The sequence below is a fragment of the Dendrobates tinctorius genome, unplaced genomic scaffold (assembly GCF_039654945.1).
Source record: "Dendrobates tinctorius isolate UK_male_01 unplaced genomic scaffold, ASM3965494v1 ptg000001l, whole genome shotgun sequence".
Classification (NCBI taxonomy): domain Eukaryota; kingdom Metazoa; phylum Chordata; class Amphibia; order Anura; family Dendrobatidae; genus Dendrobates; species Dendrobates tinctorius.
The window spans coordinates 16657501-16684928 of record NW_027361669.1 but is presented as its reverse complement, the minus strand read 5'-3'; the positions used below and the strand labels follow the sequence as shown (position 1 = coordinate 16684928).

Here is a 27428-nt window from a genome sequence, read left to right as displayed (position 1 = left end):
TGTTTCAGACAGATATTACATGTCCTTTGGATTTATACACAGATCAGCTTATACACGAGTATATACGGTAATTGCTATGCTACATTTGAAGCCTAAATACGTAGCTTTGCATTATAGTATTATACTATTAGGCATTCAACACCTTTCAGCATTCAAGTTTCTACTTTGTGAGTGGCTGGGAGAATACTGCAAAAAAAAAAAAAAAAAAAAATACAGCGTAGATAAAAAGCACTTTGCATATAGATGTGAAGTTGCTTGCATGAGCGCTGTCGCCCCATTAAACAGATGATTGTCGGGATGCCGAAAGTTGGGCATACAAAAATGTAATAATTTATGGAGTTTTAAGGAATGGCCTTCCTTTTTAAAAGGCTGAAACCCTTTAAGTACACAACTGACTATCAAACCTTTTTATTTTCTGTTTACTTTGCTGTATAAAGATATGTTCACACTGGGCATTTTTGCTGCATTTTTATTTTTTTTTTTTGCAGCAAAACCTGGTTTCTTGGCAGGAAAAAAGCTGCGGCAAAAACGCATGTTTTTATGCGTTTTTGTTCGCGATTTTGGCGCTTTTTTTTCATACGTTTTTGGGGCTAACTTGTGTCTTTGTGCATGCTAATAAAGTTGCTTGCCCCCAGAGGAAAAACAACTTTCTGTAGAACCATACCTCTAGATCCTTTGAAAAGCTGGCAATTCATGTGCCACGTACAGTAAAATTACACTGACAGGTTAAAATAGATATACCGTATTTTCCGGCTTATAAGACGACCCCCCAACTTTTCCAGTTAAAATATAAAATCATCTTAAAAGTCGGCAGGTCGTCTTATACGCCGTGTCACATATACGCCGGGTGCAGAGCAATCTGCATATGGTGGGGGAGTGGTCCCGATGACGAAGGGAGGGGGCATCTCATAGTGAAGATGTAAGTGGAGTTATCATCCCACTTTTACCTCATTGGTGGCAGTGGTCCTATCTGCGGGTCTCTGTGCGGGGGGTGGCGGCTCCTCCTTCAGCAGTTTGGTGGCTCTGTGCTGGGGGGCAGTGGCTCCTTTTTGTGCAGCGTGGGGGCTCTGTGCTGGGGGGCGACTGCGGCAGCATTTTGTCCAGCGTCGGGGCTCCGCTGGCATTTCCTCAAAGCCTGGAGGCCCCCGCAGCTCCATTGCTGCGATGCGGAGGCCTCCGAGAAAATGGCCGCTGTGGGCGGTGCATGCTCAGATTCAGATATAGTCTCTCTAGAACTCGGGATGAGATCTGAATCTGAGCATGCGCCGCCCACAGCGGCCATTTTCCCGGAGGCCACCGCATCGCAGTAATGGAGCTGCGGGGGCCTCCAGGCTTTGAGGAAATGCCGGTGGAGCCCCGACGCTGGACAAAGAGCTGCCGCAGCCGCCCCCAGCACAGAGACCCGCAGATAGCACCACTACCACCAATGAGGTAAAAGGGGATAACTCCACTTAGGCTGGTTTCACATTAGCGCATTTTCAGCGCGCGCACGGCCGGGGGTAGCTCCGCCCCCGAGCCGGCTCTCTGCCCGGCGTGCCCGCCCCTTGCTTGTAGCGCCGCCTACTAGCGGACAGCGGCGCCTGCGATCGGCGCACCCTATCTTTAGCATAGGGTGCGCAGGCCGTGCGCTAGTTGCGCTTTGACCTGCGCTGCGCACTTTTGACGGTGCGCCGTGCGCGCCAAAATCCGAAAAGTTTGATTTTGGCGCGCACGGCGCACCGTCAAAAGTGCGCAGCACAGGTCAAAGCGCAAGTAGCGCACGGCCTGCGCACGATCTGCGCACCCTATGCTAAAGATAGGGTGCGCCGATCGCAGGCGCCGCTGTCCGCTAGTTGGCGGCGCTACAAGCAAGGGGCGGGCACGCCGGGCAGAGAGCCGGCTCGGGGGCGGAGCTACCCCCGGCCGTGCGCGCGCTGAAAATGCGCTAATGTGAAACCAGCCTTACACCTGCCCTGTGAGACGCCCCCTCCCCCTTCATCATCGGGACCACTCCCCCCAACCATATGCAGATTGGTCTGCACCCAGCGTATAAGACGGCCCCCGACTTTTAAGAAGGGTTTCAGGGGTTAAAAGGCTGTCTTATACGCCGGAAAATACGGTGTACACACAGATATATAGATGTCAGTGACACACACACGCAAACACACACACATACACAGTGTGTGTGTGTGTATGTATGTGTATGTATATATGTGTATGTGTGTATATATATATATATATATATATATATATATATATATATATATATATATATATATATATATATATATATACACACACACTCACTGGCCACTTTATTAGGTACACCTGTCCAACTGTGTGTTAAGACTTAATTTCTAATCTGCCAATCACATGGCGGCAACTCAGTGCATTTAGGCATGTAGACATGGTCAAGACAATCTCCTGCAGTTCAAACCGAGCATCAGTATGGGGAAGAAAGGTGATTTGAGTGCCTTTGAACGTGGTATGATTGTTGGTGCCAGAAGGGCTGGTCTGAGTATTTCAGAAACTGCTGATCTACTGGGATTTTCACGCACAACCATCTCTAGGGTTTACAGAGAATGGTCCGAAAAAGAAAAAAAATCCAGTGAGCGGCAGTTCTGTGGCCGGAAATGCCTTGTTGATGCCAGAGGTCAGAGGAGAATGGGCAGACTGGTTCGAGCTGATAGAAAGGCAACAGTGACTCAAATTGCCACCCGTTACAACCAAGGTAGGCAGAAGAGCATCTCTGAACGCACAGTGCGTCGAACTTTGAGGCAGATGGGCTACAGCAGCAGAAGACCACACCGGGTACCACTCCTCTCAGCTAAGAACAGGAAACTGAGGCTACAATTTGCACAAGCTCATCGAAATTGGACAGTAGAAGATTGGAAAAACGTTGCCTGGGCTGATGAGTCTCGATTTCTGCTGCGACATTCGGATGGTAGGGTCAGAATTTGGCGTAAACAACATGAAAGCATGGATCCATCCTGCCTTGTATCAACGGTTCAGGCTGGTGGTGGTGGTGTCATGGTGTGGGGAATTTTTTCTTGGCACTCTTTGGGCCCCTTGGTACCAATTGAGCATCGTTGCAACGCCACAGCCTACCTGAGTATTGTTGCTGACCATGTCCATCCCTTTATGACCACAATGTACCCAACATCTGATGGCTACTTTCAGCAGGATAATGCGCCATGTCATAAAGCTCGAATCATCTCAGATTGGTTTCTTGAACATGACAATGAGTTCACTGTACTCAAATGGCCTCCTCAGTCACCAGATCTCAATCCAATAGAGCATCTTTGGGATGTGGTGGAACGGGAGATTCGCATCAGGGATGTGCAGCCGACAAATCTGCGCCAACTGTGTGATGCCATCATGTCAATATGGTCCAAAATCTCTGAGGAATGCTTCCAGCACCTTGTTGAATCTCTGCCACGAAGAATTGAGGCAGTTCTGAAGGCAAAAGGGGGTCCAACCCGTTACTAGCATGGTGTACCTAATAAAGTGGCCAGTGAGTGTATATATATATATTCACTCTACCGTTCAAAAGTTTAGGGTCACTTAGAAATTTCCTCATTTTTTAAAGAAAAGCACAGCTTTTTCCAATGAAGCTAACATTAAATGATTCAGGAATGCACTCTATACATTGTTAATGTGGTAAATGACTATTCTAGCTGCAAACGTCTGGTTTGTAATGCAATATCTTCATAGGTGTATAGAGGCCCATTTCCAACAACCGTCACTCCAGTGTTCTTATGGTGCTTTGTGTTTGCTAACTGTGTAAGAAGGCTAATGGATGGTTAGAATACCCTTAAAAACCCTTGTGGAAGTATGTTAGCACAGCAGAAAACAGTTTGGCTGATTAGAGAAGCTATAAACCTGACCTTCCTTTGAGCTAGTTGAGAATCTGGAGCATTACATTTGTTGGTTCCATTAAACTCTCAAAATGGCCAGAAAAAAAGAACTTTCATGTGAAACGCGACAGTCTATTCTTGTTCTTAGAAATGAAGGCTATTCCATGCGAGAAATTGCCAAGAAACTGAAGATTACCTACAATGGTGTGTACTACTCCCTTCAAAGGAGAGCACAAACAGGCTCTAACCAGAGTACAAAGAGAAGTGGGAGGCCCAACTGCATAACTGAGCAACATGACAAGTACGCTAGAGTCTGCAGTTTGAGAAATCGACGCCTCACAGGTCCTCAACTGGCAGCTTCATTAAATAGCGTACGCAAAAAGCCTGTGTCAACGTCTACAGTGAAGAGGCGACTCCGGGATGCTGACCTTCAGGGCAGAGTGGCAAAGAAAAAGCCATATCGGAGACTGGCTAATAAAAGGAAAAGATTAATATGGGCAAAAGAACACAGACATTGGACAGAGGAAGATTGGAAAAAAGTGTTATGGACAGACGAATCCAAGTTTGAGGTATTTGGATAACAAAGAAGTACGTTTGTGAGACGCAGAACAACTGAAAAAATGCTGGAAGAGTGCCTGACGCCATCTATCAAGCATGGTGGAGGAAATGTGATGTTCTGGGGTTGCCTTGGTGCTGTAAAGTGAGAGATTTGTACAAGGTAAAAGGGATTTTGAATAAGGAAGGATCACACCATTTTGCAACTCCATGCCATACCCTGTGGACAGCGCTTGATTGGAGCCAATTTCATCCTAGAACAGGACAGTGACCCAAAGCACACCTCCAAATGATGCAAGAACTATTTAGGGAAGAAGCAGGCAGTTGGTATTCTATCTGTAATGGAGTGCCAGCGCAGTCACCAGATCTCAACCCCATTGAGCTGTTGTAGGAGCAGCTTGACCGTATGGTACGCAAAAACTGCCCATCAAGCCAAACCAACTTGTGGGAGGGGCTTCTGGAAGTATGGGGTGAAATTTCTCCAGATTACCTCAGCAAATTAACTGCTAGAATGCCAAAGGTCTGCAATGCTGCAAAACGCATTCTTTGACGAAAGCAAAGTTTGAAGGAGTAAATTACCTTATATACTCGAGTATAAGTCGATCCGAGTATAAGTCGATCCCCCTAAATTTGCCTCAAAAACCTGGGAAAACTTATTGACTCGAGTATAAGTCTAGGGTGGGAATTGCCAAAGATACTGGTAAATTTAATGCTGCACAACATACAGTATGCCCCCAAAATGCTGCACAGTGAATGCTGGCCCAAATAATGCTGCACAACATACAGTATGCCCCCAAAATGCTGCACAGTGAATGCTGGCCCAAATAATGCTGCACAACATACAGTATGCCCCCAAAATGCTGCACAGTGAATGCTGGCCCAAATAATGCTGCACAACATACAGTATGCCCCAAAACGCTGCACAGTGAATGGTGGCCCAAATAACGCTGCACAACATATGCCCCCATAAATGCTGCACAGTGAATGGTGGCCCAAATACTGTAATGCTGCCCCCAAAGTGATAGGATTACTGGTAATCCTATCATGTTGCTGCCGCTGCCCCTGCTGGAATTTAAAAAAAACACTATATACTCACCTATGTTGATGACAGCTGCTCCTGAGCGTCGCCGGCTCTTCAGTGACTCAGGCAGAGGGCGCGTGCTTTGCACGTCACTGCTGGAGGACGGAAGAGAGCGGCGCCCAGAGATTTTGAACGCCGCTGCGGCCCTATCACCCGCCGCCAGGACGCTGCAGGGGACCGCAGACGAACACCGGGGACCGCGGAGATGACAGGGACCAGGTAAGTTGGCACCGTGACCCGAATATAAGTCGAGGGGGGTCTTTTTCAGCCCCAAAAGGGGCAGATAAAAATAAAGCATTTAGAGAATTAAAGCAAGTAGGTAGTGATGAGGCATTAACTAAATACAGAGAATTAAATAAATTCTGTAAAAAGCAAATCAAGACAGCAAAGATTGAGACAGAGAGACTCATTGCCAGGGAAAGTAAAAATAATCCCAAAATATTCTTTAACTACATAAATAGTAAGAAACTAAAAAATGATAGTGTTGGCCCCCTTAAAAATACTCTGGGTGAAATGGTGGATGAGGATGAGGAAAAAGCCAGTATGCTAAATGACTTTTTTTCAACAGTATTTACACAAGAAAATCCCATGACGGATAACATGATCAGGGATAAAAATTCTCCGTTAAAGGTCACCTACTTAACCCAGCAGGAAGTACGGCGGCGTCTAAAAATCACTAAAATTGACAAATCCCCGGGCCCGGATGGGATACACCCCCCGAGTACTGCAGGAATTAAGCAAAGTCATAGACCATAATTTTTAATCTTTAAAGATTCCATAATAACAGGGTCTGTACCACAGGACTGGCGTATAGCAAATGTGGTGCCAATATTCAAAAAGGGGGCAAAAACTGAACTTGGAAATTATAGGCCAGTAAGTTTAACCTCAACTGTGGGTAAAATCCTGGAGGATTTTCTAAGAGATACTATACTGGAGTATCTGGAGAAGAATAACCTTATGACCCAATATCAACATGGGTTTACAAGGAACCGTTCCTGTCAGACTAATCTGATAAGCTTTTATGAAGAGGTAAGTTCCGGACTGGACAAAGGGAATGCAGTGGACGTGGTGTACATGGACTTTTCAAAAGCTTTTGATACGGTGCCACACAAAAGGTTTATACATAAAATGAGAACAATGGGGATAGGGGAAAATGTGTAGCTGGGTTAAGAGCTGGCTCAGGGATAGGAAACAAAGGGTGGTTATTAATGGAGCACACTCGGACTGGGTCACGGTTAGTAGTGGGGTACCACAGGGGTCAGTTTTGGGGCCCGCTTCTTTTTAACATATTTATTAATGACCTTGTAGGGGGCATAGAGAGTAGAATTTCAGTATTTGCAGATGACACTAAACTCTGCAGGGTAATCAATACAGAGGAGGACAATTTTATATTACAGGAGGATGTATGTAAACTAGAAGCTTGGGCTGATAATTGGCAAATGAGCTTTAATGGGGATAAATGTAAGGTCATGCACTTGGGTAGAACGAACAAGATGTATAATTATGTGCTTAATTGTAAAACACTGGGCAAAACAGTCTCTGAAAAAGACCTGGGTGTATGGGTGGACGACAAACTCACATTTAGCGGCCAGTGTCAGTCAGCTGCTGCAAAGGCAAATAAAATAATGGGATGCATTAAAAGAGGCATAGATGCTCATGAGGAGAACATAATTTTACCTCTATATAAGTCACTAGTGCGACCACACTTAGAATGCTGTGTACAGTTCTGGTCTCCGGTGTATAAGAAAGACATAGCTGAACTGGAGCGGGTGCAGAGAAGTGCGACCAAGGTTATTAGGAAACTAGGGGGTCTGCAATACCAAGACAGGTTATTACACTTGGGGTTATTTGGTTTGGAGAATCGAAGGCTTAGGGGTGATCTTATTACAATGTATAAATATATGCGGGGACAATACCAAGACCTTTCTAATGATCTTTTTACTCTTAGACCTGTGACGGGGACATGGGGGCATCCTCTACGTCTGGAGGAAAGAAGGTTTAAGCATACTCAAACGCGGATTCTTTACTGTAAGAGCAGTGAGACTATGGAACTCTCTGCTATATGATGTTGTAATGAGTGATTCCCTACTAAAATTTAAGAAGGGACTGGATGCCTTTCTTGAAAAGTATAATAGTACAGGGTATATACACTAGTTTCCTTAATATTGCGTTGATCCAGGGAGCTAGTCTGATTGCCGTATGTGGAGTCGGGAAGGAATTTTTTTCCCCAATGTGAAGCTTACAGTTTGCCACATGGGTTTTTTTTTGCCTTCCTCTGGATCAACATGTTAGGGCAAGTTAGGATAGGATATGGGTTGAACTAGATGGACTTAAAGTCTCCCTTCAACCTTAATAACTATGTTACTATGAGATGGATTACATACAGTAAATACATATAGAATAGGTAAATATATAGATGTCAATGACATATACAATTAGTACAGTGTGTGTGTGCAACTTGCTGTGCATATATTTAATTATTTAAGATTATTTTTCTGAAAAAAGTGGTGTGGGCTCCCGCGTAATTTTCGTAGCCAGCAGAGGGAAAGCCAAAGGCTGGGGGCCAATGTTTATAGCCTGGGAAGGGAGTAATACCCATGGAGCTTCCCAGGCTATTAATAGCAGCTTACAGCTGTATACTTATCCTTTACTGGCTATTAAAATGGGAGACCCTAAAAAATAAATGACGTAGGGTCCCCCTATAATAACCAGCAAAGGCTATGCAGACAGCTGGGGGGGATGATATTAATAGCCTAGGAAGGGGCCATGAATACTGAAGCCGCGGGAACCGTGGCTCTCTGACCAGTGGGGATGTCATCCATATGACAGCATATCGAACACTGTATTGTTGGGGCCCCCATTCAAGTGAATGGGGTTTGGTTTGCTGCTCAGTGTCTTTGCTGGATGACAGGCTGTATGGATGCATCATGCAACCATGCAGCCTGCCATCTAGATGTTGCAGATCTGACTGAGGTCACATCCTGCTGTCCTTTACTTTTCTGCAGCACGTACGCTGCAGAAAAAAAAGGTAACTTGAGTATTTGCAGCTTTTTCTCACCATCCATTCAAGTGAATGGGTGAAAAACGCTGAAAGAAGTGACGTGCTCTGTGAAAAAAAAAACCGTTCTGCAAAGCCCAAAATTCTGATGACAAAAGACAGTGTATGCATGAGATTTCTGAACAGTCATAGGCTTTGCTGGTACTTTAAAAAGCAGTTGAAAATTTGCATAAAAAAGCAGCAAAAACACAGTGTGAACATACCATAAAGCAGGGGTCCCCAACCTGCAGCTCGGGAGCCACATGTGGCTCGCGGTCCCATGAATTGTGGCTCGCGACTGTCTGCCAGCTTGGTGCTTTAGGTCCAGGTCTAGTAAACAGGTATGAAGAGCACATCTCAGAATGGTGAATTTTGTGAGTATCCCTGCACAGAAGAGCAGATCTGGATGCACATTTACTGGTCTTAGGGGTTTAGAGATGTTTTAGGTATGGTACGCTGGAGTATGGTACTACTTATTAGAGGAGGTGCTGAAAGCTGGATGTGACAGTGTGTTGGGAGTCCTTGATGGGAGAATACTGAATAGGGCTATTGTGGGAACCCCTGGATCTCAGTGTACTGCTTTGGAGTGATTGGAAAGCTTTGGTTTTGATTGTACATGTAATGGGGGCTTTGGTTGACACTACTTTGAAGGGGGTGGGAGCTGGATGTGGCTCGCGACTCTCTCTAAGCTGAATGTGTCTCTCAAGGTCAGAAAGGTTGGGGACAACTTCCCTAAAGGGTGTACAGTGCCTACAAGTAGTATTCAACCCCCTGCAGATTTAGCAGGTTTGATAAGATGCAAATAAGTTAGAGCCTTCAAACTTCACACAAGAGCAGGATTTATTAACAGATGCATAAATCTTACAAACCAAAAAGTTATGTTGCTCAGTTAAATTTTAATCAATTTTAAACATAAAAGTGTGGGTCAATTATTATTCAACCCCTAGGTTTAATATTTTGTGGAATAACCCTTGTTTGCAATTACAGCTAATAATCGTCTTTTATAAGACCTGATCAGGCCGGCACAGGTCTCTGGAGTTATCTTGGCCCACTCCTCCATGCAGATCTTCTCCAAGTTATCTAGGTTCTTTGGGTGTCTCATGTGGACTTTAATCTTGAGCTCCTTCCACAAGTTTTCAATTGGGTTAAGGTCAGGAGACTGACTAGGCCACTCCAACACCTTGATTTTTTCCCTCTTGAACCAGGCCTTGGTTTTCTTGGCTGTGTGCTTTGGGTCGTTGTCTTGTTGGAAGATGAAATGACGACCCATCTTAAGATCCTTGATGGAGGAGCGGAGGTTCTTGGCCAAAATCTCCAGGTAGGCCGTGCTATCCATCTTCCCATGGATGTGGACCAGATGGCCAGGCCCCTTGGCTGAGAAACAGCCCCACAGCATGATGCTGCCACCACCATGCTTGACTGTAGGGATGGTATTCTTGGGGTCGTATGCAGTGCCATCCAGTCTTCAAACGTCACGTGTGTGGTTGGCATCAAAGATCTCGATCTTGGCCTCATCAGACCAGAGAACCTTGAACCAGTCTGTCTCAGAGTCTTCAAGTGATCATGAGCAAACTGTAGGCGAGCCTTGACATGACGCTTTGAAAGTAAAGGTACCTTACGGGCTCGTCTGGAACGGAGACCATTGCGGTGGAGTACGTTACTTATGGTATTGACTGAAACCAATGTCCCCACTGCCATGAGATCTTCCCGGAGCTCCTTCCTTGTTGTCCTTGGGTTAGCCTTGACTCTTCGGACAAGCCTGGCCTCGGCACGGGAGGAAACTTTCAAAGGCTGTCCAGGCCGTGGAAGGCTAACAGTAGTTCCATAAGCCTTCCACTTCCGGATGATGCTCCCAACAGTGGAGACAGGTAGGCCCAACTCCTTGGAAAGGGTTTTGTACCCTTTGCCAGCCTTGTGACCCTCCACGATCTTGTCTCTGATGGCCTTGGAATGCTCCTTTGTCTTTCCCATGTTGACCATGTATGAGTGCTGTTCACAAGTTTGGGGAAGGTCTTAAATAGTCAGAAAAGGCTGGAAAAAGAGATAATTAATCCAAACATGTGAAGCTCATTGTTCTTTGTGCCTGAAATACTTCTTAATACTTTAGGGGAACCAAACAGAATTCTGGTGGTTTGAGGGGTTGAATAATAAATGACCCTCTGAATAAACTTTTCACAATTTAAAAAAAAATTAAACAAAGAAATAACATTCTTTTTTGCTGCAGTGCATTTCACACTTCCAGGCTGATCTACAGTCCAAATGTCACAATGCCAAGTTAATTCTGAATGTGTAAACCTGCTAAATCTGCAGGGGGTTGAATACTACTTGTAGGCACTGTATGTGGGGTGATTTTGATGAGTAAGTAATGCATTTCTTGCTTCAACTTTTATCAAAATAAAAAAAATTACATCTAATTTTTTGGGGATCATGCCATTTTTATTCTATGTTTATTTTATTTTTAGTAGGGTTGAGAAAACAAATTCTGCCACTAAGGCTACTCTCACACATCCGGTGTGTGGGGTCCGGCGGCGTGCGGCGAAAAGCCGGGCCGCCGGATCCGGCCTGCAGCCGTGACACCGGATGTGTGTGCGGCGAGACGATACGGCTCGGACATTATTAAAGGAGCCGCAGGACGAGGTGGACAGAGGCAGCCAATGAGACAGCTGCTGGAGGGGAGGAGAGGATAGGGGAGGGGAGGGGAGGGGGGTGGAGAGAGAGAGACATGGGGGGTTAACACTTAGTGTCCAGGCAAGAGAATCTCTCTCTCTTGCCGGGCACTTGTGGGGTTAACCCCACAGAGAGATCTCTCTCTCTCACCCAGACACTGTGAGTGTTAACCCCACAAGTGCCCGGCGAGAGAGATCTCTCACAAGTGTCCGGGTGACAGAGAGAGATCTCTCTCTCTCTCGCCGGGCACTTGTGGGGTTAACATTCACAGAGTCCGGGCATGCGCTGTGGAAAAAGCCGGTCCGGCGCTGCAAAAAAACGTTACATGGAACGTTTTTTCCAGACGCCGGACAGGCTGTTTTTGCCGGATCAGGCAAAAACCGGATACGCCGCATAGGTATCCGGCGCGATGCGGCAATAACGAAACTGAATGGGGGAAAAACCGGATCCGGTGGCAACCGGCGCCGGATCCGGTTTTTACACTTTTCGCCGCATCGCGCCTGATGCTGAAAACCGGATGTGTGAAAGAGGCCTAAGGCCTGTTTCATACATCTGTTTTACTGCTCAGTCGAAATCTGCTAAAATGGCGGAAAACGGATCCGCAGGTGGATTGAAAAAAAAAAACCGGGTGGCACCGGACCGTCGTTTTGACGGATCCGTGTAAGGTAGAATTTTAAAGGAACCGTGTCTGGAATAAGGAGAGAGAGTATAAAAACGGATCCAACGGATGACCATCCGTCAAGATCTGCCAGTAATGCAACTCAATGGGATAAAAAACGGATCTGCCAAGAAAAATGGCGGATCCTTTTTTTTTTTTTTAGCAAAACGGCGGATTTTGACTGGTGACAGACGGATGTGTGAAAGAGGCCTAATCATTACACTGAGCTACTCAATTGCTTAGTACTATGCCTGAGTGGAAAACTTGCTGTCTGTTGGAGCCCAAAGCAGAATTGAGACCTTTGTCAGTCTCCAATCTGCCGTGACAATTCTTTGGTATGCAGGAATGAAGCCTACCCTCTCCCCTTACCATTTAGATGCCCGTTCACCACTCGGCACAGGAAGGGACGTTCTCAGCATATAGTACAATTTGGTTAATAAAAAATAACGTACTCGGTCCGAGCACTGTGTTCTGATCTGTCTGATTTATACTGCTGTCTGACTCTTCTCTAAACCCTGATCTTTGGAATGAAGGTGCAGCTGCACAGCTAGTTTTAGGCTATGTACCCACATATGCAGAAAAAAACGGACTCCTTCCCAGGAAAAACGCAAGTTTTTTGCGTGATTTTTGCACGTTTTTTGCGCTTTTTTATGCTTTTTTTTTACAGGAGCATCCTCCTGCTCATAGAATATAGTTAGAAATGTGGATTTTTCAGCTAAATTAATGAGCATGATGCGTTTTTTACCGCGATGCGTTTTTTTTCGTGGTAAAAAAAACGCATCAATGAGCGCAAAAAGTGCGGAATTCATTAAAATGAATGGTATGCTTCTTGTAAGCATTTTTTTTAAGCGTTTTTACTGGTAAAAACGCTTAAACCGCTTATGTGGGTACACAGCCTTAGCGCAGCTTCCATGCAGATTCTCCCTGCAGCCCAGACACTTATTCTCTAGATCTGGTGTTGGCTCTCACCAATCTTAATGGGGTGTCATGATGGTAATTAGTGACGTATTATATGGCTGGCGAGCCTGTGTATGCAGCATACCTCTTGCCTTATGTGATGTGATTAGGTAAGGTCCCTTTTCTTTTATACAGGTGTGCGAGAAGCCAGGAGAGCTGCTGCTGTGTGAAGCCCAGTGCTGCGGAGCATTTCACCTGCAGTGCCTTGGTCTGAGTGACATGCCTCGGGGAAAGTTCATCTGCAGTGAGTGTTCTTCAGGTAGGTGTCTCATGTAGCAGTTTGTAGTTTCATAAATTATGAATAGTGTTTGGAGGAAGTGTTTAGCCTAAATTAGCCTGTGGGTTCCCTTTGACAATCAACATTGCAGTTTTGCAAGTGGCCTTTTCTGGATCTGTGGGTTTTTAGGCTGAGCTCTCAAACTCTTTCCCAACACCTGACTAACAAACCTAATCCTATACTCCGTGTAGTGTAATGCAGCTAGAACGGTCATTGTTTCAATGACAGACTTAATTATGTGCAGGAGAACGTTTTTTCTTTTTCCTAGTCTATCTTGTTGGGTTTTTTCTTTTTGCTTCATCTTTTTTCCTTTTTAATGTATCTTGAATTAATAAACATTTTTCCGAAAATGTTCATCTTTTTAAGGTGTCCATACTTGTTTTGTATGCAAGACCTCAGATGAAGGGGTAAAACGCTGCTCACTTCCCCTGTGTGGAAAGTACTACCATGAAGATTGTGCTTTTAATTACCTACCTACCACTCAACTACATAGAGGTTTTCGCTGTTCTTTACATATCTGCAATACTTGTCATGTCAACAATCCCAACAACCCATCGGCATCTAAAGGTGAGCTCGCTAATATATTGTTGCATATTAATGGGTAAGGCCCCCATCACATGTCAGTGTTTGCAGTGTTTATTGTATCCGTTTTTCCACAAATACACATGTACCCAATATAATCTATGGTGCTGCAAATCACATGGAGACATGTCCGTTTTTTGTTTGTTTTTTTTTGTTTTTGTTTTTTTTTGTTTTTACCAACAGCACGTATGACAAGGGCCAATACAAATCTATGGGTCCATGTAAAACATACAGTAAACGGATGGCATCCATGTGTCGTCCGTGTGCTGTACGTATTTTACATTGCAAAAGTCTAGAAGTCTTGGAATCTATTTTTCTTAAGCCATACCGGAAAAAAACATATGGCACACTGACACGAGTACCGTTTTTTTTTTTTTTGCTGCCAGTATTATGTGGACATGTGAAGGGGGCCTAATGGATACCATGTATATCTCTCCTGCATATTTCTAAAAAAAAAAAAAATCAAGTTAGTTCCAAGACCCAAAGCAAAGTTGCTTGACTAGCATATAATGAACTGATGCTCTTAATTTTTAATAGTATTTTAGTCATTTATTTTACTTGCATATATAGCACCATTAATTTCACAACATTTTACAAATATAATCCATTTCCATTGGACTGATTATCTAAATCCCCTAGCAGTACGCAAACAAGAGGAGAGCATACAAGCTCTTTGTAGATGTTATCTTAATGAGATCTCTTTTCTATGATTCTCACTTGAAAAGTACTGCTATTACCGGCGACTTGAGGAGCTATTACTGCATTGCTTAAATCTTTTTACTTTCTTGGGGCACAGGTCGCCTGATGAGGTGTGTTCGATGTCCAGTTGCCTATCATGCCAACGACTTCTGTATGGCAGCAGGAACAGTTGCCTTGGCTTCTAATAGTATTATTTGCCCAAGCCACTTTACTCCTCGGAGAGGTTGTAAGAACCACGAGCACGTTAATGTCAGCTGGTGCTTTGTGTGCTCTGAAGGTAAGTTCATCTTGGATTTTCCCATTCACAACTGTTTCCACAAGGGTCACAGTAGTTTGTGTGTTTTTGTTCAGATAGATGCTTGGTGGTTAATTTGTGTGAGAATGTTAGAAGTCTTTGCATTATTTTATAGTATAGTGCAATTTATTTAATCTACTTTCTTTGTGTCAGGTGGAAGTCTTCTTTGTTGTGAGTCCTGTCCAGCTGCTTTTCACCGTGAATGTCTTAATATTGACATGCCAGAGGGTAGCTGGTTCTGCAATGACTGTAAAGCCGGCAAAAAGCCTCATTATAAAGAAATAGTGTGGGTTAAAGTCGGGAGATACAGGTAATAGACTGCTTTCTACCTTCCACCTGTCCATCTTTCCTGATAATAGTTAAGAAAGCCTTTTGTATCTTTTTTTTTTTCAGGTGGTGGCCAGCTGAGGTTTGTCATCCGAAGACCATTCCAACAAATATCCAGAAGATGAAACATGACATCGGAGAGTTTCCAGTCTTGTTTTTTGGTTCTAAGGACTTCTTATGGACTCACCAGGCCAGAGTATTTCCTTACATGGAAGGAGATGCTCTTAACAAAGATAAGATGAGCAAGGGAGTAGATGCTGTATACAAGAAAGGTATACTGAAAAAGTCTACTTTTTATGCTTTTGAGAGCATTTCTGAATGATTTTGCATTTAGTCATATTACTTTCTTCTAGGACTGATGGAAGCTGCAGAAAGATTTGAAGAGTTAAGAGCACAGAAGGAAATTAGGCAATTGCAAGAAGAGAAGAAAAATGATAAAAAACCACCTCCTTATAAGCACATTAAAGTGAGTAAGCTCAGTTTTATCCCATTAATTCCCTTCTCTTCCTTACACTCTTATCTGTCATGTCAACAACTCCCCTTTACGACCTCCGACATATTGTTACTTCCAAGGTCGCCTCTGCATTTGATGCAGGCTCCGGTGCTGAGCCCTCATCTTTCCCTTTTAACCTTAACAAAAAAACCTATACATGTTTGGTATCTGCAAACTCATACTGACATGGAGAATCATAATGGCAGGTCACTGTTCGCATTTAGTAAATATGATAAATAAAAAAAAATTGCGGAATTGCACCATTTTTTTGCAATTTTACAGCACTTTGAATTTTGTTCCTGTGTTCCAGTACATTATATGGTAAAATCAGTGTCATTCAAAAGAACAATTCATTCCGCAAAAACCAAGCCCTCATATCAATGGGGCATTGCTCACAAGCAAGCCTGAAGGCATGCCACTAGGAAATCCCGCGATCCACTCTGCCTTGGTATTGACCAGAGGCATAGCTAGGGTTTTGGTTCTGGGGAAGTGGGGGGGGGGGGGGGGAAACTTCTAAGTGGGTCGCTAACCAGGTAACCTTGATTAAAAATGGATGACGCACCCTGATGGTGGATGTAGGATAACCTCAGCAGATAACTGCGCTGTTACTGAAAATATTCTCTGGAGAAAGACAAACCTTGATATTACCACCATATAGTCAGTGGTAGATACCAGACCTATAGAACATATCAGAGATTACAGTTATAGATGGTGACTTACCGCTGACGTTCTTCCTGATGGAATCATTAACTTTTCCATCTGGCCCTGACCGACATGACAACTTCTTCCAGCCACAACTCTGCACAGATTACAACCTAGACACATTTAATTTCTCGTATTTTCATCACCTACCCCATCTATTCCCAACCTGCAAAAACTCCTTGCCCTGCTAATACAGCAGCAGTGGCTCAGTGTTGGGGTATGAGTCCCTATTCCTCGCCTACTGTGTGGTGCTGTGCGCCTTCTAGAAGGTAAAACAAACCTCGAAAATATGGTAATGCCCTGTGCAAGTGCCTTAGAACACAGTGCCCTCATCTTGCCCCCTAGAAAGTACTAATGCCCTCTGTGTGCCCCTTTGACAGTCACAATAACTTGAGTTCCCCTATAACAGTGGTGGCGAACCTATGGGGCACGTCTGCCAGAGGGGCCACGCAGAGCCCTCTCTGTGGGCGTGCATGCCAGGCCCGCTGCCGCACACACGCCGCTCCTTTTCCTTGTTCAAATGTATTTGCATCTAAAAGTCACAAATATATTTGAGCAGTGCTGCGCCGGGACTGGAGATTAGGAGCGCCTGTCAGCCCCTGGTCTGATGTGCAGCAGTGTGGTGACAGAGGAGCAGAGACAGTGCAGGAACTGGTAAGAGCTCCATTAGATGTATCAAAAGGGGGCACAGTTTTGACAGAGGCTGTATTTGGGGAAGGGAGTCTGCTTTATTCAGTGGGACAGGGTGCAAGTGTGTATATATTGTGCAGAGGGGCAACAAGCGTATTTTGCAGGGGGGTCAGTATGTGTGTATTTTGTAGAGGAGCGGTGTGTGTATGTATTTTGCTTAGGGGCAGTGTGTATGTATGTATTTTACAGAGGGGCAGTGTGTATGTATTTTGCAGTGTGGCACTGTCTGTGCATGTATTTTGCAGAAGGGCAGAATATATGTATTTTGCAGAGGGGCAATATGTGTGCATGTATTTTGCAGAAGGGCAGTGTGTATTTTGTATAGTGGCAATGTATGTGTGTATCTTGCAGAGGGGCAGTATGAATTTTGCAGAGGGGCAGTGTGTATGTATGTATTTTGCATAGTGGCAGCATGTGTGTATGTATGTATTTCTCCTTCGTCTCATTGGGGGACACAGATACTGTGGGGACACAGGTAAAGTGGGTGTATGCTACTGCCACCTGGAGGCTGACACTAAGTGAACAAAAAAAGGTTAGCTCCTCCGCCGCCGCATACACCCTCGCCCTGATTGCGGGCGGAAACCAGTTTTTTGCTTAGTGTCCTTTGGAGGCACACACGTCTGGATGTCTCCAGACTGTTTTTTCTCTTTTTTTCCTCTACTATGAAGATAAGACCGGGGCGACGGACCCTAATGAAAGGGTCCGATCTCCCCAAACCATCAATGGGCGAGCACGCGTTGAGTATCGCCCTCCGCGTATCCTTTCCCGCACCGTGGGACGTATCTGGGCCTTTTTTCCCAGACTTCCATTTTTGTGTTTATTTCATTAAGACAAGACAGGGGCAACGGATCCTATTGAAAGGGTCCGATTTCCCCAAACCATCAACGGGCGAGCACATGTGAGTATCCCTCCACATATCCTCTTCCGTGACGTGGGACATAATGCCGGACTTAGCCCTGGCCACCCCTAGGTATTGAAACCATGGGGCTGTACAGAGGCACAAGAGTAGTCTGTGCGGCCCCCACTGCTCCACCAACACTAGGGCGGCGGTGCGGCATGGTGGCGGACGGTCCCTCTCCTCACCCCCTGAAGGGGTTAGACGGAGCTAGGGTGCCTGCAACGTCCATAAGTCACCCCATTCCCTCTACTTGAAATCTTCATGTAAGGCTCGCTTGTCAGGTATGGAGGGGTGGGGAGGGCTCTGCGGCAGCGTTCGGAGGCTCCAGGCAGGGGGAGAGGAGGATGCAGCCCCTGTCGCTTTTTCCCCCCGCTTCCAAACCGGCGCGGATACCGGGTTCTGGCGCCGAATCCAGCACCCATAGAAAGTGGGGCGCCTGTGATGTCCTCCTGCGCGCGGACCCGGCTGAGAGCTAGGCCGCGGGGAGGAAGTCCCGCCCTTCCGGCGTGTTGTCATTTCCAGCGCCCGCCCCCCGTGACCAGGGCGGAAGCCGAGCAAATTGAGCTCCCGGCTTCACTCCTGGGTAGGCCGCGACTGAGGGAGGACGTGGTGGCCTGCTCAGAGGAAAGACGCAGGAAGGATTCTCCAAGCAGCGGTGCAGACAGGAGCGGAGCACGGGGGACACAGGTTCGGGGTAAGTGTGAACCTGACCCTGGAGGCCACATTACGTGCGGTTAGGGGTGCTGCTCCTCCTCTTCCCCCCTCAGCTCCCAGCGAAGGCCAGCCATGATGTCATGGTCACAATCGTTGAATAAGGTCCTGCAGGATAGGGATCTACCGACGGAGGTGTCGGAAATTGCGAGTCAGATTGCCATAGCCGGTGACTACTTGATCAATGCCTCTCTGGATGCGACCAATTGTGCGGCACTGGCGGCTGCAATCGCCATTAGGAGGGCCCTTTGGTTATTGATGTGGCTGGCTGATTCGATTTCTAAGAAATCTCTCACTTCCCTTCCGTTTCAAGGTGGCCGTCTATTTGGCGAGAAATTAGACCAGCTCATTGGGGATGCTACAGGAGGGAAAAGCAGTTTTCTCCCACAGCAGAGAGCCAAACCGCCGTTTTGCCAGCATCAAGCATGGTTTCGGGTTTTTCGTAACCCCGGGTGGACGGCAGCATCCAATGCCGCCGCGCCAGCTCGTTACAACCAGGACAAAGACCGGCAGGTCACATATAGAGCCAACCCACTGGGCAGGATACGAGCTCACCAGTCCAGGCCGAGGGGTACTATGTCCCAAAGAGCCTCAGCCAAATGACTCGGGGCACTCAGTACCCGAGGACGGCAGAGTAGGCGGCCGCCTGCTCTAGTTTCTCCACATCTGGGGCACGTTAGCACACAACTCATGGGTGTCGGAATTGGTGTCCTCAGGGTACAAGATAGTTTATCGGGCATCCCCCAAAACGTTTTTTTCTATCCCGACTCCCCAAAGTAGAGCCCCGGGCAAGGGCGCTGCTAGGTGCCATCGACTCACTCCAGCGCAACGGTGTCATTGTTCCCATACCAGAGCACGAGAAAGCTCAGGGTTTTTATTCCAATCTGTTTGCAGTTCCCAAAAAAGACGGGTCAGTCAGGCCAGTGCTGGATTTGAAACTCCTGGACAAGTTCATCAGTATCAAACATTTTCGACTGGAATCTCTCCGTTCAGTAATATCGGCCATGGAACAGGGAGAATACTTGGCGTCGATCGACGTCCAGGATGCCTATCTGCATATCCCTATTTTTCCTTCGCATCAGAGGTTCCTACGTTTTGCCATCGATGGTCGGCACTTCCAGTTTGTAGCACTGCCCTTCGGGCTAGCCACCGCCCCCAGAGTGTTCACGAAGGTAATGGCAGTTGTCATTGCCATCCTACACTCCCGGGACATAGTCGTCTTGCCATACTTAGACGACCTCTTGGTGAAAGGCCCCTCATTTCAAGCATGCGAGGAAAACTGCAGCATCACGCTGGACACCTTGTCTCGCTTAGGATGGTTGGTCAACAGGAAAAAATCCTCCCTTGTCCCAGCTCAGAGGATTTCTTTTTAGGGATGATTTTCGGTACCTCCCGAGGGTTGGTAATTCTCCCTCAGGACAAGGCACTAGCGCTTCGGCACGGGGTCCGGAAGCTTCTGCAGCCAGTCCCGCACACCATTCGGTTTGGGATGAGAATGCTAGGGAAGATGGTGGCGGCAATGGAAGCGATTCCATTTGCCCAACTTCATCTTCGTCCCCTGCAACACGCCCTCCTGTCAGCCTGGGTCAAGAGCCCTTTCACGCTCGATTACCGGTGTCGGTTGTCCACCCAAGTCAGGCAGTCCCTACGGTGGTGGACACTCACTTCCTCCCTTCTGCAGGGGAAACTCTTCCCCCCCCCCCCCCGGAGCAATGGTTGGTGGTCACAACAGACGCGAGTCTCGGCTGGGGAGCGGTTTTTTGCCACCACACAACTCAGGGACGATGGTCGCAGCAGGAGGCACGCCTACCGATCAACTTGTTGGAGATACGGGTGGTTCGTTTGGCCCTGCAACATTTCCAGCACCTTCTGGCAGGCCACCCCGTTCGGATTCAGTCGGACAACGCCACAGCGGTGGCTTACATAAATCATCAGGGGGGCACTCGCAGCAGGACAACCATGCACAAGGTGGAACACGTGCTTCGCTGGGCCGAGAGGAACCGCTCGGTAATTTCGGCAGTCCACATTCCGGGCGTAGAAAATTGGGTGGCGGACTTCCTCAGCCGGCAGGGTGTCGCATTCGGAGAATGGTCTCTGCACCCCGAGGTCTTCCAGCAGATTTGCCAATGGTGGGGGACGCCGGATGTGGATCTGATGGCCTCCAGGGTGAACGCCAAGGTGCCCGGGTTCGTAGCTCGTTCTCGGGACCCGCGAGCAATCGCCGTGGATGCGTTGGTGCTGCCATGGAACCAGTTTCGTCTTCCATACTTGTTCCCTCTGCTGCCGCTACTCCCGAGGGTCATCAAGAAAATCAAAACAGAGGGGGTTCCAGCAATTCTGCTGGCACCAGACTGACCCCGTCGGGCATGGTACGCAGATCTGGTGCAGCTGCTCGCCGACGTCCCATGGCTACTGCCAGAGCGCCCAGATCTACTGTCCCAGGGCCCGATTTTCCACCCGAACTCAGGGGCCCTGTGTTTGACGGCATGGCCGTTGAATCTTGGATTCTGACCCAGGCGGGGTTTGGGCTGAGGTAGTTGCTACAATGGTTAGCGCCCGGAAGCCTACCTCGGCAAGAATTTACTATCAAACCTGGAAGGTCGTCTTTGCTTGGTGTCGAGAGCGCGGGTTTTCTCCACTAACTTTTTCTATCCCCAACATCTTGGCTTTTCTCCAGTCGGGTTTAAACTCAGGGTTGGCCCCGAGCTCCCTTAAGAGACAGATATCGGCCTTGTCCGTCCTTTTCCTGCGAAAGATTGCTACTAATTTGCAGGTGAAGACGTTCATCCAGGGGGTCTCCCATTTGGTGCCTCCCTATAGGGCTCTCCTGGACACCTGGGACCTTAACCTGGTCTTGAGTGTCCTGCAGGAAGCTCCTTCTGAGCCTCTGCAAGATATTTCTTTGTCATATCTTTCCAGGAAGGTGGTATTCTTGGTAGCCATAACTTCCATTAGGCGGGTCTCGGAGTTAGCGGCCCTGTCAGGCCGAGCTCCGTTTCTCACTTTTTTCAAGGATAAAGTGGTTCTAAGGCCAGCTCCCCCCTTTCTGCCGAAGGTCGTGTCCTCATTTCACATTAATGAGAATATCATCTTGCCTTCATTTTGTCCAGCACCAGTACACCGTGTGGAAAGAGCTCTCCACACACTAGACCTGGTGAGAGCACTCAGGAGGTACGTGTCTCGGACGGCAGCCTTTCGCCAGACGGATACACTGTTCGTGCTCCCCGTAGAGCGCAGGAAGGGACTCGCAGCCTGAAAAGCGACCATAGCCAGATGCATTTGTTTAACTATTCAGGAGGCCTACCGCATTAGAGGCACGCCGATTCCGGCAGGGATCAGGGCGCACTCTACTCGGGCAGTGGGCGCCTCTTGGACGCTTCGGCACCGGGCTTCGGTGGAGCAGGTATGCAAGGTAGCAACCTCGTCCAGCCTGCACACGTTTTCTAAACATTACAGTGTGCATACTCAGGCTTCGTCAGATGCGAGCCTGGGTAGAAGGATTCTCCAAGCAGCGGTGACACACCTTTAAACAGGAGGTGCATGTGGCTTGGATCGGTGAGTCAATCTCCCACCCAGGGACTGCTTTAGGACGTCCCACTGTACCTGTGTACCCCAATGAGACGAAGGAGAAACATGGATTTTTGTGAGGACTCACTGTAAAATCCTTTTCTCCGAGACGCTCATTGGGGGACACAGCACCCACCCTATTAGCCAGTTGGCTCTTTAATATGCATTTTTTGCTAATGTTAGGGTGGTCCTTTTGTTCAGACGTATTATTCTCTGCATTAAGGCTGAATTATTTTGTGTTCTACTGCTGTTGCCCTTAACTGGTTTCCGTTCGCAATCAGGGCGAGGGTGTATGCAGCGGAGGAGGAGCTAACCTTTTTTTGTTCACTTAGTGTCAGCAGGTGGCAGTAGCATACACCCACAGTACCTGTGTCCCCCAATGAGCGTCTCGGAGAAAAGGATTTTACGGGGAGTCCTCACAAAAATCCATGTTTTGCCATGGGGCTGTGTGTGTGTATCTTGCAGAGGGGCAGTATGTGTATGTATTTTGCATAGTGGCAGTGTGTATGTATATTGCAGAGGGGCAGTATGTTTGTGTGTATGTATGTATGTATGTATGTGTATATATATAATAATATATATGTGTGTGTGTGTATATATATATAATAATATTATATATATAATGTGTGTGTATATGTATATATATATATATATATATATATATATATATATATATATATATATATATATATAGTGTGTGTGTGTATATATATATATATATATATATATATAAAAAATATATGTGTGTATGTATATGTGTGTGTGTATATGTGTGTATATATATATATATTGTGTGTGATTCAAGATTCAAAGAAGCTTTATTGGCAGGACTAAATACACATTAGTTTTGCCAAAGCAGGTGTACAGAAGGGAATAGGGACTGTAGGGATGTTGGGAAGGGGCTGTAGGAAAGGTGGATGGGGCAGATCCAGGTTGGGGCTATAGAAGTCCATGGCATAGGGAAGGTGGATGGGGGCAGATCCAGGATGAGGCTATAGAAGTCCATGGCATAGGGAAGGTGGATGGGGGATTGGGGCATATCCAGGGTGGGTGCCATAGAAGTCCATGGCATATCAGAGTTCTCTTTCTCGCAGTCTATGGCATTTGTTCACATATTGCGCTGCTATCTCCACTGCTCTCTCTTCTTCCCCCAGCAGGATGTATGTTTTCTCTTCCTCCTTCATGGTGGTGAAATCCGGGAAGAGATGTGAGAGTCTCCTGAAGTGAGTGTCCCTCACTGCTGAGTACTTGGAGCAGTGTAGCAGGAAGTGGGTCTCATCCTCCAGGGCCTCCTGGTCACAGTGTTGGCACAGTCTTTCCTCCCTGGGCTTGTAGCTCTGCCTGTGTCGGCCGGATTCAATGGCCAGACTGTGGGCACTGAGTCTATACCGGCTCAGGATCTTGCGGTCTTTGGGGTCCTGGAGTTTCTCCAGGTATGGAGCCAGTCTGTAGTCTCTCTGTAAACTCTGGTACATGGTCAGTTTCTGTGAGCTGATGATGTCGTTCTTCCAGTCACTTACGTACCTCTCCTGGCCTTCGTCTACCATCTTCCTGATTCCGGCTTTTGTCAGGTTGTTGTGATTGGTTTTCTGGTCAGGTTGGGTTTGGGTGAACTGTTCCGAGGGTCCTGGTTTTTCTGTTTCCCCTACATGTGTCAGGGCTTTATGGTGATGGGAGCTTGGATTGCTCCTACGTAGGTGAGCCCGGAATGACAGTGCCCTCTTTAGAACCGTTAGGTGTAGAGGGAATCTGCCCAGCTCGGCCCGGCAAGCACTGTTGGAGGTGCTCCGATGGACTTGGAGAAGGTGCTTGCAGAATTCCAGGTGGAATATTTCTGTTGGGCTTGAATCCCACCTTGACCAGTCTGGGTAGGTGTGAGGACCCCAGACTTCGCTGCCATACAGGAGGATTGGGGCGATGATAGAATCGAAGATTTTTAACCAGACCCTCACTGGTGGCTTTAGATGGTAGAGTTTCCTTCGGATGGCATAGAAGGTTTTGCATGCCTTGTCTTTCAGGGTCTCTATGGCTTGTTTGAAGCTCCCTGATCGGTGAATCTCTAGGCCCAGATAGGTATATTTGTCCGTTCCTGTAAGGGCGCAGTTGTTGAGGATAAATGAAGGGTGCTGGTCTGATTTTCTCTTTCTCTTCTGGAACACCATGATGTTGGTTTTCTTTAGGTTGACCGGTAGAGCCCAGGTGGAGCTGAATTTCTCTAAGATTTTCAGGTTGTCTTGGAGGCCTTTCTCGGTTGGTGACAGAAGCAGCAAGTCATCTGCATACAGCAGGAATTTCACCTGCACGTCGTGGAGGGTGAGACCTGGTGCTGTGGAAGATTCCAGAGCGGTAGCCAGCTCATTGATGTAAATGTTGAAGAGCGTTGGGCTTAGGCTGCAGCCTTGTCTGACTCCCCGGCTCTGCTGGAAATAAGCCGTTCTTCTGCCGTTCACTCACACTGCAGAGGTTCTCGGTGTAGGAGCTTTTGATAACATCATAGGTCTTTCCTCCTATTCCGCTCTCCAGCAGTTTCAGGAATAAGCCTGGGTGCCACACCGAATCAAAGGCCTTTTTAAAGTCCACGAAACAGGCGTATATCTTCCCGTTCTTTGTATTGTGGACGTGGCTCTGAATGAGGCTGTGCAGGGTGTAGATGTGGTCAGTAGTGCGGTGGTTTGGCATGAACCCTGCTTGGCTCTTGCTGAGGACGTTGTGCTCGGTGAGGAAACTGAGGATCCTCTTGTTCAGGATGCTGTTGAACAGTTTTCCCAGGTTGCTGCTGACACATATTCCTCTGTAGTTGGCTGGGTCATACCTGTCCCCATTCTTGTGGATGGGTGTGATGAGGCCTTGATTCCAGGTAGGAGGGAAGTAGCCGGCACTTAGCACAATATTGAAGAGTTTAACCATTGCGGCCTGTATTTCTGGTGGGCTGTACTTCAGCATTTCTGGTAGGATTCCATCCAGGCCACCGGCTTTTCTACATCTTATGGAAGAGATTCTCTCTGCTACTTCCTGTAATGTAATAGGTGCATCCACGGGGTTTTGGAAATTTTTTACTTTTTCCTCCATTGCTTTTAGTTTTGCCATTATGTTTTCCTGTTCTTGGCTTAGTTCTTCCTTTGGAATGTCTTTATAGAGGTCTCTGAAGTACTGGAGCCAGATGTTGCCATTTTGGATATGGATGTTGTTTTTCTTGTCTTTTGTGCCCATGTGGTTCCATAGTTCCCAGAAGGAGTTGTCTTGGAGTTGGTTAAGTTTGGTGGAGATGTAACTCTGCTTCTTCCTCCTGAGGATGGTTTTGTACTGCCTTTGTATGGTTTCATAGGCTTCCCTCAGACCCGGGTGGTTGGGGTCTCTGTGTTTCTTGTTTGAGGCTGTTCTCCGGGTCTTCCGTACGGCTTTACATTCTCTGTCAAACCATCCATTGATCTGTTTTTCTTTTGGTCTCTTGTAGTTGACTTTTTTAAGGTCGGACAGTCTGGCCATTGCATAGAATATATTGTTGAGGTCTTTTGCAGCTTGACTCACTCCCTTTGGGTTAGGCTGGTACTCGTAGTTGTAGAAGTGGTGGAGCATCCGCTGTATTTCAGGTCTGCTGGGAACCTCTTTATACTTTAATGCCGACGTTTTGTGCCATTTATAAGATGGAGGCCGGGTGAAGAGGCCGCTCTGCTGTGGCTTTTGAGTGGATGGTTTCTTTGTAGATTTCAGGTACAGAAGAAGTTGGTTGTGGTCTGACAGGTGCGTTTGTGGGGAGACTATGAAGGCGCTGATATTTGCCAGGTTCATATCTGTAATAGCATAATCTACTACACTCCTCCCTACATGGGAGTTTAGTGTGCACCTCCCTAAGGAGTCTCCTTTGGTTCGTCCGTTAAGAATATGAAGTCCTAAACTTCTGCAAACGTTCAGGAGCTTTTTACCACTTTTGTTGACTGTACTGTCATAGCTGTTTCTCTCTGTGACTACTGAGTCTTGGCCGTTATTCTCTGCTCCAAATATGTAGATGTTCCCATCCGTGGTCAGGAAGTCGTTTTCTCTCCCTGTTCTTGCATTGAGGTCTCCAAAGATGAGAACTTTGCCCAGGCCCTGATAGTGGGCGGCTTCTCTTTGTAAGATCTCGAAGCAGTCTGGATTGAAGTAGGGTGACTCTGGCGGTGGTATATAGGTGGCGCAGAGATAGACATCAGACTGAGAGGTGAGGATGGAGCTGCTGATCCTGATCCATATGTGGCTGCCTCCTCTCTTCACCGGTTTGATGTACTGGTGGAGCTCCTCTTTATGCCAGATCAGTATTCCTCCTGAGCTCCGACCCTGTTTGATGTTTTTATTTTTCAGGGCAGGGACAGAGATTTCCCTGTATCCGATGGGCACCAGAGATTCGTCTTCGGCTCTGGTCCATGTTTCCAGGAGGATCTGAATGTCTATATTTCTCAGTCTTTGTATAAAGTCAGGGTCATTTGTTTTACATCCAAAGGCCGAGGTGTTGAGACCCTGAATATTCCAGCTGCTGATTGTAAGTGAGGTCATTTTTTTTTTTTCTATATATCTTGGGTGTATATACCTTGTAATGAGTATGGCTGTGTAGGTCACACCGGATCTCTGACTGGTTTATTAATGGTGTTGTTTCCGTCCAGTCACATTAGTTTCCTGCACACTGTGTTGAGTAGAGTCTTTATCTCCTCTATATCTCTGCTCTGTATATCTCTGCTCTGTATGCCTCTGTTTCGCATGTCTCTGTGTGAGGTCGGTGAACTCCTCCATGGTGGTCTCCTCCTCTGATGGTCCAATTTTGGGTGAGGGTGTATGTTTTCAGCTTCCTTTGATATAATTGTTGTTTCTTTCCTTCTTATTGTCGGGGGTCTTTTCATGGGATTCTGGTTGGTGTTGGCTCCAGGCCTAGGGTGGTCTCTGTTTAGTACAATGTCCTTCAGCTCTTTGGCCAGAAGGCTGACCCCTGATTTGTTCAGGTGCTTACTGTCATAGAGGTGATGGTGATTTATGGAGGGGTGTTGGGCCAGAATCACTCCTGGCACAGATTTCATTCTTTCTGTTAGGTCCATATTGATGTTCTGGATGGTGTGGTTGGATATGTCCTTTCTTGGGAGCAGAGATGACAGGATGATTTTGCTGTCTGGGAATCTTAGTTGTGCCGTCTTTGCTAGTTGGGCCAGTTCTCCTGAGATCTGCTGGTGCTGGTCTGGCAGATTGTTTGTGCCGGTGTGTATAATGATATGGTTTGGGTTGGAAAACCGTGGATTATTGATGACCGCTGTCACCTGCTCAATAGTTGCACAGCGGATTTTTTTGACCCTTTTTCCTGGGAATAGCCGCCTTGTATTCAGGTATTTCCCATTTGAGTCCATTATGAGGACGGTGTCAGGACTTTGTGATGA

The 27428-nt window shown here is 46.8% G+C and overlaps 1 protein-coding gene across 1 annotated transcript in view; it reads left to right on the top strand.

The window, feature by feature from the left end:
- NSD1 (nuclear receptor binding SET domain protein 1) overlaps positions 1-27428 on the top strand; it is a 191852-nt gene that overhangs the window by 105946 nt on the left and 58478 nt on the right. The window contains exons 12-17 of the mRNA XM_073569139.1: positions 12927-13050; positions 13435-13635; positions 14447-14626; positions 14798-14954; positions 15038-15243; positions 15325-15437. Of these exons, the coding sequence (XP_073425240.1) occupies positions 12927-13050; positions 13435-13635; positions 14447-14626; positions 14798-14954; positions 15038-15243; positions 15325-15437 (981 nt within the window). The remainder of the gene's footprint in view (positions 1-12926; positions 13051-13434; positions 13636-14446; positions 14627-14797; positions 14955-15037; positions 15244-15324; positions 15438-27428) is intronic.